The following is a 12,840-nucleotide window of genomic DNA, read 5'->3' on the forward strand; positions in this document are numbered from 1 at the left end:
CCACACTAAAATATGGCATAAAATTGCCTTTAGGTTATGAGTTTATGAAATAGATGAAAGTTAAAAACAAAACAAAACAACAACAGAAAAAGATGTCTAGTCAGTTGAACTGGTGCACGCCTTTAATTCCAGCACTCGGGAGGCAGAGGCAGGCTGATCTCTGTGAGTTTGAGTCCAGCCTGGATTACAAAGTGAGTCCAGGACAGCTAAGGCTACTCGGAGAAACCCTGTCTTGAAAAACAAAAACAAAAAACAACTAACTAGATGAAACTTAATTAGAATTGGAACCATTTGCAAGTTATGCCATTAAATATATAGAGGCATTGCAAAATACCTGCAGCAACCGGAAACAGTCCATCCCAAGCAATTCTGATAAGCAATGCTTGATGTATACTTAGATTATGGATTTTTACATTACTCTGGGCCATAACCTTTTTTCTGTGATTCAGTGTCACTGCCATAATGCTTGTATATTATAAAAATTCACAGGCCAATTGAATACATAATTACAAAATGCAATCAGATTAAAAATGTTGTTGGTCTTGAAATATAGTCTCAGAATTTTTGTGTCCAATAAAATCCTAGTAACTATTTTCTTAAATTTTATGGTTTTTACTCTTGAGTCTGATTTAAAGAATATTTTTATTCAGAGTGTGTGTGTGTACACATATGCTCAAATACCAAGCTGTATGCTTGGAGTCAGAGACAACTTTGTTGGACCATTTCTCTCTAACCTTTATGTGGGTTCAAGTAGTTAGCCAGCCTTGTGCTTTACCGCTGAAACACCTGACTGGCTGGTGCTGTTGGAGTTTTAAACCTGCAGAACTGAGGCTTTGCTGGGGTTTGTTGTTGTTGTTGGAGATAGGAAACTTGATCACATAAATGAATGACTAAAATTATGAAGTATAGAATAGATTCTTTTAAAAAGCCTACTTGTAAAGAATTTAATCTTTATAATAGGTTTTAGCGTCTTCTCCATAGAGTAATAAATTCCCTAGATTGGCAAACTCTGAACTTTATGGAGCTCATGCTTGGAATAGTTGGCACAACTATATAGATGTTAGCGTCTGTGTCTGAAAGCATAGACTAGAAACACATGGATATAAAGTAGAGCTGTAAGGAGCCGTCTATATCAAGTTCATTCTTGCTGCCTCTATTGCCTTTGCAAAAAGTTTTCATTATAAAAGGAAAAGTTAGCCAGAGTGCTTTTGGAGCTAAAATTACTAGTGAAAAGGTAAAAAGAAAATTGCATATGGAAGCAAAAGACATTCTGAGGAAAACAGTCTTTGTTCTTAGTAGAGTGTAAGTCAGTGAAAACTTGAGCTTGTCTAAGCTCTCACCTACCAAGAGATCAACAGTTTCAGATGTTTGTACTTTCTTTTTTACCCAGCTTTGCACACATTATATACTATTTAACACATTAAATGCCACTTGAGGTTTCTGTTAAGGTGTGAACAGGTATAGATTTTGTTTTCTGTAAGTCAGTAGGTGTACTTTTGTATCCTAAAAGGGCCATTAGAGTAGGCAAAATGCATCATTGCTCACTCTGACATTCCTGGACACATAGCAGCTTACAGGGCAAAGGTAGAGTTTGCTATTAATTCGTTTCCTAATACAGAAGATCAGAATTCATGAAAACTTCTTAGGCCAACATGGAAGAAATTAGTTTTTATACTAAATTATTTGGAATGCTTATAAACCTTATGATTAAAAATACTGAAAACCCAGTGGAGGATTTTCTTAACATGAACTAGACTAAAAGTAGTCTAGTTTTTAAAATTAAGATTTTATAACTCTAAGTTCTAATATTTTAACTTATTCTTGGAAGTCCAAGTACAAAATGCATTATAAGTTTTAGTTAAGGTCTTAGAAGATATTGTAGGCTAAATGCATTTATTTGAGTGAAAAATTTTTTAACACCATTAAGTCTTAGTTTTAGGTTTCAAAAATTTTTTATTTGATTATATTTTGTCAAACTGCAGCATTTCTCTTACTTCATAAAGCAGGAGGAAAGTGGGCCTTTGCCAAGTTTTGACAGTCTAGTTTTATCATCAGAAATGAATCAGTTTAATTTGCCAGAAACATTAATGATTTCAAGCTCATGTATCACTCATTTCCCCAGGGTCTGGCTAGTCAGTAAAGTCGATTAAATGAATCTCATTTATTTGTATAAAAGTGACTATATATGTAGGCATATATTGAGTTGTCTAATATGAGGTTTTAAATTTAAAGATATTACTTCATTTAATGAATATAGTATTTAAAATATAGAATATTGTCAAGCTAACAAGTTGCTTATAGCAGGTACTTACCTATTTTAAATAAGTCATTGCTAAGTTTTTGGTATTACTTCATATTGCCAGATTATTATAACAAGTGAGAAATGTTTGTTTGCTATGAAAATATTCATAATCCATATAATCTATAATTAGAACTAGTAAACATTTTCTAACAAGAATTGAGGATTTGAGAGAAAAATGTTTAAGTTATGTTACGTGGTGGTGGAATAGAAATGTGCCAACTGTTAGGGTTGTTTTAATCACCTGGAGAGTGGAAACAGAGCTGCTATATTTTGAAGGCTGGGAAGGAACATTGTATAAATTCTGCCTCACATAAGTTGCTATGTATCTAAAATTAGAAACATCTGGCTGTGTTTCTACAGCGACAGAAACGATTCTCTTTTCCTCTGCTCAGTCTTTCTATTTGTATGATTAGTGTCTCTTATACAAAATAGTAAAGCTAAAAATTATTTTATTGCAGCTTTTTAAGACCGATGTTTTCTTTAACCTCGGACATTGGGTGTAGACTCAGGCAAAATGAGGGAGGAGCAACAGGGCTTTCTTCCCTCCTTTTATTGTTGGTTCATTTGTATGATAGGCATATTACCCTTGTAAAAGAATTCAATCTTTTTTCTTTGCATAATAAACTTGAATTTTAAAGTTTCCCTATTTTGGTGTACACATACAGGTCTTATTTATTCATTGATTCCTGGTTTTGAAATACTAATATAGTCTATATTTCCTACATTCAAAAGAAAGATTAAGTTTATATATAGTCCATTATTTTGTTGTTAAAATATTATTACAAGTCAATCATATCAGAAATATAGCATAGTGATACAGAAAATCTTGCTTTGATTGTTTTGAGCCTATAATTTTTTTTGTTAAACATTATGCAACTTGTCAGCATATAAATATATCTGTAATTCGTGGCTTAGAAATAATAGACTTCATACATTATTTTTAAAAAATGTAGATATCTGTGTCAGTTACATTTTAAAGTTATACACTCTTTTAAGGCTATGTATTTATTTGTTAGAAAATATGACTTACATGGATATCTTCTGATGGACATAATATTGACAAAATATACAGATGATATTACTTTTAACAAACTGCCATGCAACAAATACATTAAATAATGAAGAAATTGCGTATATATAACCTAATCTAATTGACATTCACATTGAAAATTTACAACATAACCAATACTGAGAATGTTTTCTCTTACATTTGGCAGTTATCAGTTTTTACAATTTAAACTTAAAACTCTTCTGAATGTAGATTTGGTGAAACTTAGATTCTCCCTAGTCTGTGACAACCTGAGGTACTAAACATTTCTCTCTTATTTCACTGTCTTCATAGGTAACCTTCTTGTTTCTTTTAGGATCTATCCATGAGTTGTGTATTACAGCATTATTAGGCATGGGATCAGCTTCAACTATAGAAACAACCCGCTTTTTCATTTTACTTTTTAAGACCTTTTGAAACTTTTGTCTGGTGAATGCGTACAAGAGAGGGTGGGATATCGTTGTTCCGTAAGCCATGACTAGAAAGCACAATCTTAGCTTTACTAAAAGGTCACTTGGGCCTAAACATAAAATGATGGTATTTAAAACAGAAATTGGTGTCCAACAAAGAAGAAAAGTAGAAATAATCAATAAAGACATTTTGAAGACTCTTTTCTGCCTTTCTCGTCGTTCCCGGTGGCGTTTCACAGCTCGCCGGAGGGCAATTATCACAGAAACTGAAGTTCTCACACCAAAGACGACGTTCCTTCCACCACTGCTTTGTGACATGTCTGTGGTCTCATGTGTGGTTAGAGAGATTGTCTTTTTCTTCCGGACTTTCTTCTTCTGCCCTGTTGAGAATCTGGTGCCTATGCGGATGTTAAGAGCCTGGAGGATCTTGGTGTATGTGATCAGCATCACTATAACTGTGAAGAAGAAGATGGGGATCTGAACCAGAAGGTGGTAATACATCCCCAGCTCGGTATAGTACTCACTCGTACTGACACACAGCAGTGTCTTGTTTTCCCACGTATTTCCACTTTGAAGACTGAAAAAATTTACTTCAATGAAGGGAATCAGGAATGAGAAGAAAGAGAAAATCCAAATGGATGTCATTAGCATTACAGCTCTGCCCATTGTCAGGATTCTGTTTGCAGGTTTTACAGAGATGTCGTATCTGTCCAGAGTGATAGCAAAAACGTTGATCGCTGTTGAAACACTTGCAAAGGAAACACAGGCTTCATGGAAACAGCAGATGAGAGCAGTGTTGCTCTCCAGTGAGAGCAGAAGGATCACTATAGTTAGGGGGATACATCCCACACAGATTATTACATCAAGGACATGGAGATTCATGGTAATAATGTTACTGACAGAATTGATTAAGTTGGATTTCATGCAGTAAAGTACCAATACGGTAAGGTTGCTGCCAAGTCCCAGCACAATCTCTAACATGAGAAATCCAGTGAGAGACACTTGAAAGCTTAATGGGTATGATAGTGCTTGGTACATATTGGTGTCGATGTCATCAATGTCATCTCGCACTGTAATGTTTGATTCAGACTGCATGTTGATTTCCAGAACAGGAGAAAAACACATCCTTTTGGAGCAGCTGGTATTTCTCCTAGAAAATGAAATAGAATACTTGACATTTGGCAGTTTAAGTGACACATAAGACATGGTATTCTTTGTAAACAACAATGTCTTTTTATCGTGTTCTTAGTTTAATTTTGTAAGCTACTGATGCAAAATGTAGAACTGGGAAACATCAAGGCTGTATTGTCTTTGGTGCAAAGGGACACTGTTCTGGTTTTGAAGAAATGGCCACATGGGGACTGTACCTCTGTAGTGCAAAATAACTATTTATACTGTAAGGGTTTTCTTCATTGGAAATAACTGAGGTGTTTATTTTGTAGAGAAAGTATGCTTCTGAATAAGGAGCCTTCTTAATAAGCAAAACTCACTTTGGCCCAGTGGGTTAAGATTTCATTTAAGCAATGTTGTGAGTGGATGGGAAGTAAACGCTATTTTCATGTGCTCTGGCATGATTAGTGTGGGTGTAATTATTCCTGTGAGAGTTCAAACGAAGGGGGCAGGTGTTCATTTGAAGGATAAATGGCACACGGCACTAAGTTATCCTCACTGTCCTGTCGACTCGAGCTAAGTCTCTAAGAAGTCAACAGTGTGGACATGGGGCCTATTTTCCAAAGAAAGAGGCAAATGGTGGGCATTTTGTTTAACATGGTAAATATGCACACTACATTTTTTACAATAGACTTACAAAAATTTGGAAGAAAAAGACATTATACTTAGTAAAAAGTCACAAGCTTAGTATAAAACTATAAAAGTATTCCAGTGGCTGATTTATTTTTGTGACCACACCCTCTTGTGGGTTATAGAAATAAGAAATTGAAATTTGATATATATTAAGAAGTAGATGCTTTTGAAGTTGTTTAAAGAATGTATTCAGTTATCTTGTTTAAAAAATTTGTGGGGCAGAAAAAATAAATTAAAAAATAGTTTGAGGTCTATTTTTGAGGAAGCTTTTAAATTACATATTACTTGTGAAAGATTTTGTTCACATCAGCTAGTGAATAATTTTGAAGAAAAACTCTAAAATAAACATTTGGCTAATTCATGCAAAATGTCCTTTAGGAGTTTAGATTCATTTATAAAAATGATATCTGATTTTCTGGCCTGAAATGTCAGCAATTAGGCTATTCAGTTTAAAACATGAATTTGTATGTACAAGTATAGTTTACATTTCAGAAATAGCATTTGAACTGCAAAAATTTTCCAACCTGAAGTATAAAAATGAATAATTTTCAAAATTCACAGTGACATTTAAGTTGGTGTTACCTTTGGCAGCTTTATGCATGTTATTTTAGGGATAATATTTCAGAAACATAAGACACATTAATTTCATTCTAGCTGGAATGGGTATTACTAGATACATTGGTCATATGTATCTAGTACATATGCTTAGCTTACTGAAATCCTACAAAAATGGGAAATTTTAAGAGAACCAAATTTTCTCAACTGGCAGACTGAACATCAGGTCTTTGTTTTGTCACACTGCATTTATAATTAAATAAAGCAGACTTGGCTAGTAAGACAGCAATGAAAGAAGACATATTTATTTTTTTCCTGTGGGGCTTCATGCATCTTCTGACCTACCTGTTTGCTGTTGCCTTATGGGCCTTTTGGCTCACCATGGTAGTTTTCCACAAATTGATACATGATGTCATTGACAATCTTGACATGAATTCTTCCCTGGTAGCAGTGGAGTAGTTGTGTTTTATTTTATGTCTTGTAGGAATTCATTCATTTGCTGTTTGAGTGTTTCAGTTGATGACTTGTGGGGTTTAGTTGGTTGATGGATTTTTAAAGAATAGCACATAATTTTCCGGCAAATAAGACTCCATCAAATGATAGAAATTGTATTTTCTTTTTGAAAGAATATAAGATTGTGTCTTTTTATTTTCCAGAATATGTGAAAATAGAAAAAAAAAACCCATAACATTTCTAGCTTCTAAAATGCATTTAGATATCCATTTGTTTCCAGTCTGTTTCTGCAGCAGTTCTCATTATTTTGAAATGATTTCTTGATCACATAATTTGCTTTATATTATAAATCCAGTACATGCTCTTTTGATAAAAACCATCTGCTATTTAATTCGGTTTGTTCTCATTAGAAGAAGATACATAATTGGCCATAAAGCTCAGATGGAAAACTCGATTAGTCATATCAGTTGATAGGACTCTGAATAGTGCAGAAAACATTTGCTAAAGCTTCATTTTGCTTGCTGGTATATCATGGCATTTTCCTTTTTTGAAGTTTTGCTTTCCCGTTTCTTGCAGAATCAATAATGTCCATAATCCTGCTATATTAAAGTGTGAGATCTTCCTTTAAGAACACTCCCCAGTTGGTCTTCAGGCGTTTACAGTTCTAGTTTTTCCTTTTCGTGGTTATTCTATGTAGCATCTTCTTGGGATGCTGTCAGCTTGTTCCTTCCAGCAGAGCTAATCTGAGGCTTTAACTCCTTAGTGTCTTAAAATCATGTGTTACAAGAATATCTAGCAGTTTGTGGCTCAGAGAGCTAGGGAGCTTCTCAATCAGTTGTATTCTTCAAACTGTCAGTTCTGTATACTGAATCAGTTGTGGGCCCTTGTGAAAAAGGTGAAAATGATTAAATAATAGGTTTCCTAATGATTTTGAATTAATTATAAGTTACTTTAGTTAAAAAAATCAAAATCACATAGCATTTGTTCTCAAAATAAGCAAACTGTATTGCTACAGGCATAGCTGTAGTCATAAAATGAAGTTTCTTCAGATAAAAATCTCCTTTTCATGATAAAAATGGCACATGTTACCTTATTGAGCAACAGAGTTAGCATGGAAATAAAGCCATGAGAAACACTGCGATTTGAAACTAATTTCTATTGTCTTCTAGAAGCTAACTTGAGTGCTCAGAGATCATGAACAGTTAGCCTTCACTAAACATACTGCTGCTCTCCCCTTGGCAATACATTTAACATTTCCTGCATGCTGGGAAATATTGCAGCTTGCTTAATTATTAGCACATAGTTTGAACTTTAACTCATTAAAACAGATTCCGTGATAAGACACTATAAATTTCTTTTGATGAATTGCTCATGTGGGTGAAATGTAAACGGTAGTAAAGCCATTAACTGCAAATTAAATAAATTTTAGCGAACATGCCTGATCATAATTTTAGCATAAAACAGCTAGATAGTAAACATTCTTCTTATAAGAAACATAAACATTCTATTAGCACTTGAAAAGTGCTCTATGATGACATTAAGAATATTTGGTATATCTGAAGTGACTTAAGAGCTGATGCTTTTGGAGTAAATTATAGAGAACAGATTTTTTTTTTAACAGTGCAGCCTAAAATTTACATTTAAATTGCATCATGTCTTAAAAGAAGTAAAGTAAAAATTACGTATTTATCAATGAGTAGAGGAAAACAAGAAAACTCTTTAAAAATTTAGTCTAAAAATTCCAAAGTAATTTTACCCCACTGTGCTGTTTGAAAAGCAGCTGTATACAATAAGAAACACATCTTACCTCGGCTAAAGGTCTGACCAATTCTTGATGTAGTTGAAGCATTTCCAGTTTTGATTGATTCGTTTTGTTCATTTGTGAGTACATTGCTTGGGGAAGAGGATCATAAAAATCTCTTCAAAATGACCTTATTGATAGAGTGTCTGTACTGTGCCATTGTTTCAGCACTCCTGCTGATGTATAGAACGTGCAGCGCTGCTCCACGGCTGCACTAGTCTCTCACTCTTCCCACTGTGGAGTCAATAAGCATTTGGAAATACGTAATGAAAGTAATTTAGCGTACTGAAGGCTTCTTGTCTCCAGAGACAGCATTCAGATCCTGTCTTTCTGAAAAGGAACGGCTCTGCTCTTCAGAGGAAAGCCTGCTCTGAGCAGCTTTTGCAGAGTGACAGCCTACCTTGTCGCTTCTCTCCACTGCAGAGAGATGCAGTGCATTCACTAATTTTGATTGGCCAGTTGTATTGGCTTAAACTGCTTCATATGTATGGCAGGGACGCCCCCCCCACCCTGCTTTATATAAGGATGCTGTTTTAAAAGCCTAAGTTTTTAAGTGGTTGTTTGTTGCTCTTAAATAGAATATGAGTGAATTAGTCTTTAAAAATGTGTTCTGGCTCATTGATTCCTAGTGCCAAACATTAAGAAAATAGGTGTGTGTGTGTGTGTGTGTGTGTGTGTGTGTGTGTGTGTGTGTGTGTATGTGTGTGTCTCGGGGAGAGGTAGGTATGTAGTGAAAACAATACATTTTAAAGTCTGGACTTGACTGTGTTAGTGGCTGTGTGCGCTTTGGGTTGAGGTTCTTTGTTCTACAGATAGAAAGCCCTGCGTCTTTACAATAAACCAGGCTTGATTTCAACTAAGTTTTTCTGTATTTAAGTCATCTCTTTATATTCTAAATTGTGACAGTCTCACCGTATTAAATGTCATTTTTGACTTTATGATTCATCCACTCCTTCATTTCATTCACTTGTTCATATTACTAATTACATTGACCATAAAATATTCCTTTGCTTGCATAATGCTAGAGCTTGAAGAAGAGGAATTTGTTTCACTTCTGGAGATGCTAATCTCAGTCCTCACCTCTGCTGATATTTTTATGTACAAGTGTGTGCAGACCATTTGCTGTAAATAGTTTATCTCACTGAGATATTTGTGTTTTTGACATGGAGACTTTCCTTGGTGGATCTTAAATATTGTATATGGTGATGTGGTAAAGGAAAATGTGTGTCCTCGGGCTAGAAAGCTACAATGTTTTAAGATGACTGTCAAAATAACAAAAGAAAGATATAAAAGCAAAATACATTAATTAAAAATTATGAGTTTTTTCAATTGTATGTGCCTTTAAAATACATTTCTATTCTTGTTAATGAGGATACATACCTTTATAGATGGAAATAGTATGTAGTGACTAGATTATTTTTCTTAATCACTGCATGTGTGTATGTATGTATGTATGTATGTATGTATGTATGTATGTGTGCATGTGTGCATGTGTGCATGTCTGCCGTGGTGCATATGTCATGGTCAGAGGATACCTTACAGGAGTTGGTTCTTTGCTTCCACCACATGGATTCTGGGGCAGGTATTCAGGTGGCCAGGCTTGGTAACAAGCAGCATTACCCATTGAGCCAAAGTGGAGCACATAGCTGATGGCTGCATTATTAGAGTATTAATCATTACTTATTTACAGTATTAGGAATAGTGTTGAGTTTTCTAAATGTTGTATCCTAGATTTTTAAAAAATTGTCACTATAATTATTCTTTTATAATTTTGAAAATAATAAGCATTTTTATAATCTTTGTGGCTACTGTTCAAGTTTTATTGCGGAATAGCTGTTGGGTCCATGAGGTTTGAATTGCATTTCTTTAGAAATTGAAAGTAATATGGACATTTGTTGTCAGTTTTGAGAAATTTATCTATAGCTTTGTGTCATAGATTTTGATAATGCTAAAAATAAAAATGTTGTGCTACTTATTATTCATGCATTTTCAAAGTTATGGAAAAGGATCTTGCTAGAATTAAAGACAGATGATACTAAAGTGTTATTTTAAACTAACAACTAAAGGCAGAAGGAACATGTTAGGATCAATTGAGATTGATGATTGGAATATGGAAATTATTAACATAATAAAAATCTATATAGTGCTCTCTTGCCAGAGAAGGAAGTGTTTGCTTAGGCTTATCGTCAAACCATCCTGATTATGTAGAAGAAACAAAGGCAAAGCAAGATCTATTGACTTGTCAAAGTCTGGGCATGTTGTTATCAGTCTGCTAGAGACCTGTGAACCTACTGTTTGGAAAATTACGAAAGTGTATGGACTTAACACTAGTTGGTCTAAAAGTTCACTGCCCACATGTTAGCTATACAAATTTTGTAATTCAAGCAACAATGTAGTTGTTGAAAGATAATTCTGTGACTCTTACCTCTTAATGAGATGACTTTTTAACGTTATATACAGGTTATTTTGAGAAACAAATTCTGAATTTTCTCTAAGTAGTAATTGCAGCAAAAAAGCCCAGGTCTAGACATTTGTGCATTTCCCATACAACTGGGTTGTGGTTAAAGGCACAGGAGAAACCACAAATAGCAGTTATTAAGATATATTACTTAGTCTCATATTTTTGTTTTATTAAAGCCACAAACATGTTTGGTACTTGTATGTTACTAAATTTTTCACAAGGTAATTTTAAAATCCTTTGGATTTAACAAATAAGATAATAATACTAGTAATAAAAACTAGATTAAGAACCAGATTAAAAATTGGGTGTGATGGCACACACCTTTTTTTCTTTTTATTATTAATTTATATCTCAGTTGTTAGCCCATCCCTTGTATCCTCCCATTCCTCCCTCCCTCCCGCTTCCCCCCCTATTCCCCTCCCCTATGTCTGTGACTGAGGGAGACCTCCTCCCCCTGTATATGCTCATAGGGTATCGAGTCTCTTCTTGGTGACCTGTTATCCTTCCTCTGAGTGCCACCAGGCGTCCCCATCCAAGGGACATGGTCAAATATGGGGCACCAGAGTTTGGGCACACACTTTTAATTGCAGTACTCAGGAAGCAAAGGCTGGTGAGTCTCTAAGTTTGAGGACAGCCGGATCTACAAAGTGAGTTCCAGGACAGCCAGAGCTACACTGATAAAAAATAGCTTATATTATTTTATGAAAAATTGAGTATCAGGTTACATATGTTAGAATTTATGAAGATTCTGTATCTATGGTAACAGGGTTTTTTTTTTCACATTTGTGCACTTAATGCAAGCATTCAGATAAGATACTAATTTTGAAAAATGCTACAGCTGGTTATTTAAATAAAATTTTATCTTATAAAATCATTTCATAGGTTAATTTTTTTTCCTTATAAATTTGAGAACACAGTTTGGTTTCGCTGATGATAACCAAGCAGCACATATGAATCTAACCCTGAAATGCAGTTCAAAATCATTTTTAAAGAAGTTATATTTTTCTGTTTTAGTTATAAATATTTTATTGTGTATCTCATTTAATTACTAAGTTGGTGGCCAGTTCTGATAATATACTTTGGATGAGCTTATAAATAAAACACTCAACTTAAGAAATAGTTTGATTAACCATAACCGAAAGTATTGGGGGAAAGTATGAATGTATAGGTAATTTCTAGCTGTAGAAAATCACCCTTTGAGCTTCAGAAAGAATGCTTTTCCAAAGAATACATAACATTGTTAACTCTCTTTATGACACTGAAACTCAAGGAAGAAAGGAGTTTTCTATATAAAGCCAATTCAAAAATTCCATTTGTAGCACCACCACACCCATAATCCCAGCACTGGAGAAGCAGAGGCAGTTGGAGCTCTGTGAATTTTGAGGCCATCCTGGTCTGTAAAGGAAGTCCAGGACAGCCAAAGCTACACAGAGAAACCTTGTCTTGAAAAACAAAATGAAACAATTCCATTTGGCTTCTCAGCTTTAAATTTCTTATATAACAAATACTTTGTCAGGGAAATAGAAATGGAACATCCTCAGTCCAGGGCTGAAATAATACTGTAAGATTCATTATCTGTGAGAGAACAATTGGAAACTAATGATATTGGGAAAGGGTGCACTTCAGAACTGCCTACTTGTAAGAGACAGTAGACTGTTCCTATCCTTCCATACCTGACCTAAATTAAGGAGTAGCATTTTTTAATCCTTTTTTTTTCTTTTAGTATTCTATCATTATATTCTGACCAGTTTCCCTTTTCTCTTCTATCCCCTATCACTCCTCCTCTGTTTCTGAGAGGGGGTGGGAGAGGGGGAGAGACTAAGGGAGAGGGAGGGAGAAGGGACAGGGAGGCAGAGGAGAGTAGAGAGGAGGGGAGTGAGAGAAGGAAGGAGGGCGAAGTAGCTTAGTGTTTAAGTGTACTTGTTCTTCAGAGGGTCTAAGATGCCTTAATTCCAGGCTCCTACATGGCAGCTAAAAACTGTCCCAGGAGAGCTAACACCCTCTCCT

General features: G+C 34.8%; 2 protein-coding genes across 2 annotated transcripts in view; one reads left to right on the plus strand and one right to left on the minus strand.

The window, feature by feature from the left end:
- The window catches only part of Cog5 (component of oligomeric golgi complex 5), a 303,527-nt gene that overhangs the window by 80,050 nt on the left and 210,637 nt on the right, over positions 1–12,840 (plus strand). The window lies entirely within an intron of this gene.
- Gpr22 (G protein-coupled receptor 22) lies at positions 1,344–7,482 on the minus strand. Its single transcript, XM_051144698.1, has 2 exons — positions 6,464–7,482; positions 1,344–4,910 (listed from the first exon to the last, which is right to left on the minus strand). Exons 1-2 carry the CDS (start codon positions 6,547–6,549, stop codon positions 3,587–3,589), a joined length of 1,410 nt encoding a protein of 469 aa, XP_051000655.1. The 5' UTR covers positions 6,550–7,482; the 3' UTR covers positions 1,344–3,586.

This window comes from Acomys russatus, chromosome 1 (genome assembly GCF_903995435.1).
Source record: "Acomys russatus chromosome 1, mAcoRus1.1, whole genome shotgun sequence".
In the NCBI taxonomy this organism is placed as follows: Eukaryota; Metazoa; Chordata; class Mammalia; order Rodentia; family Muridae; genus Acomys; species Acomys russatus.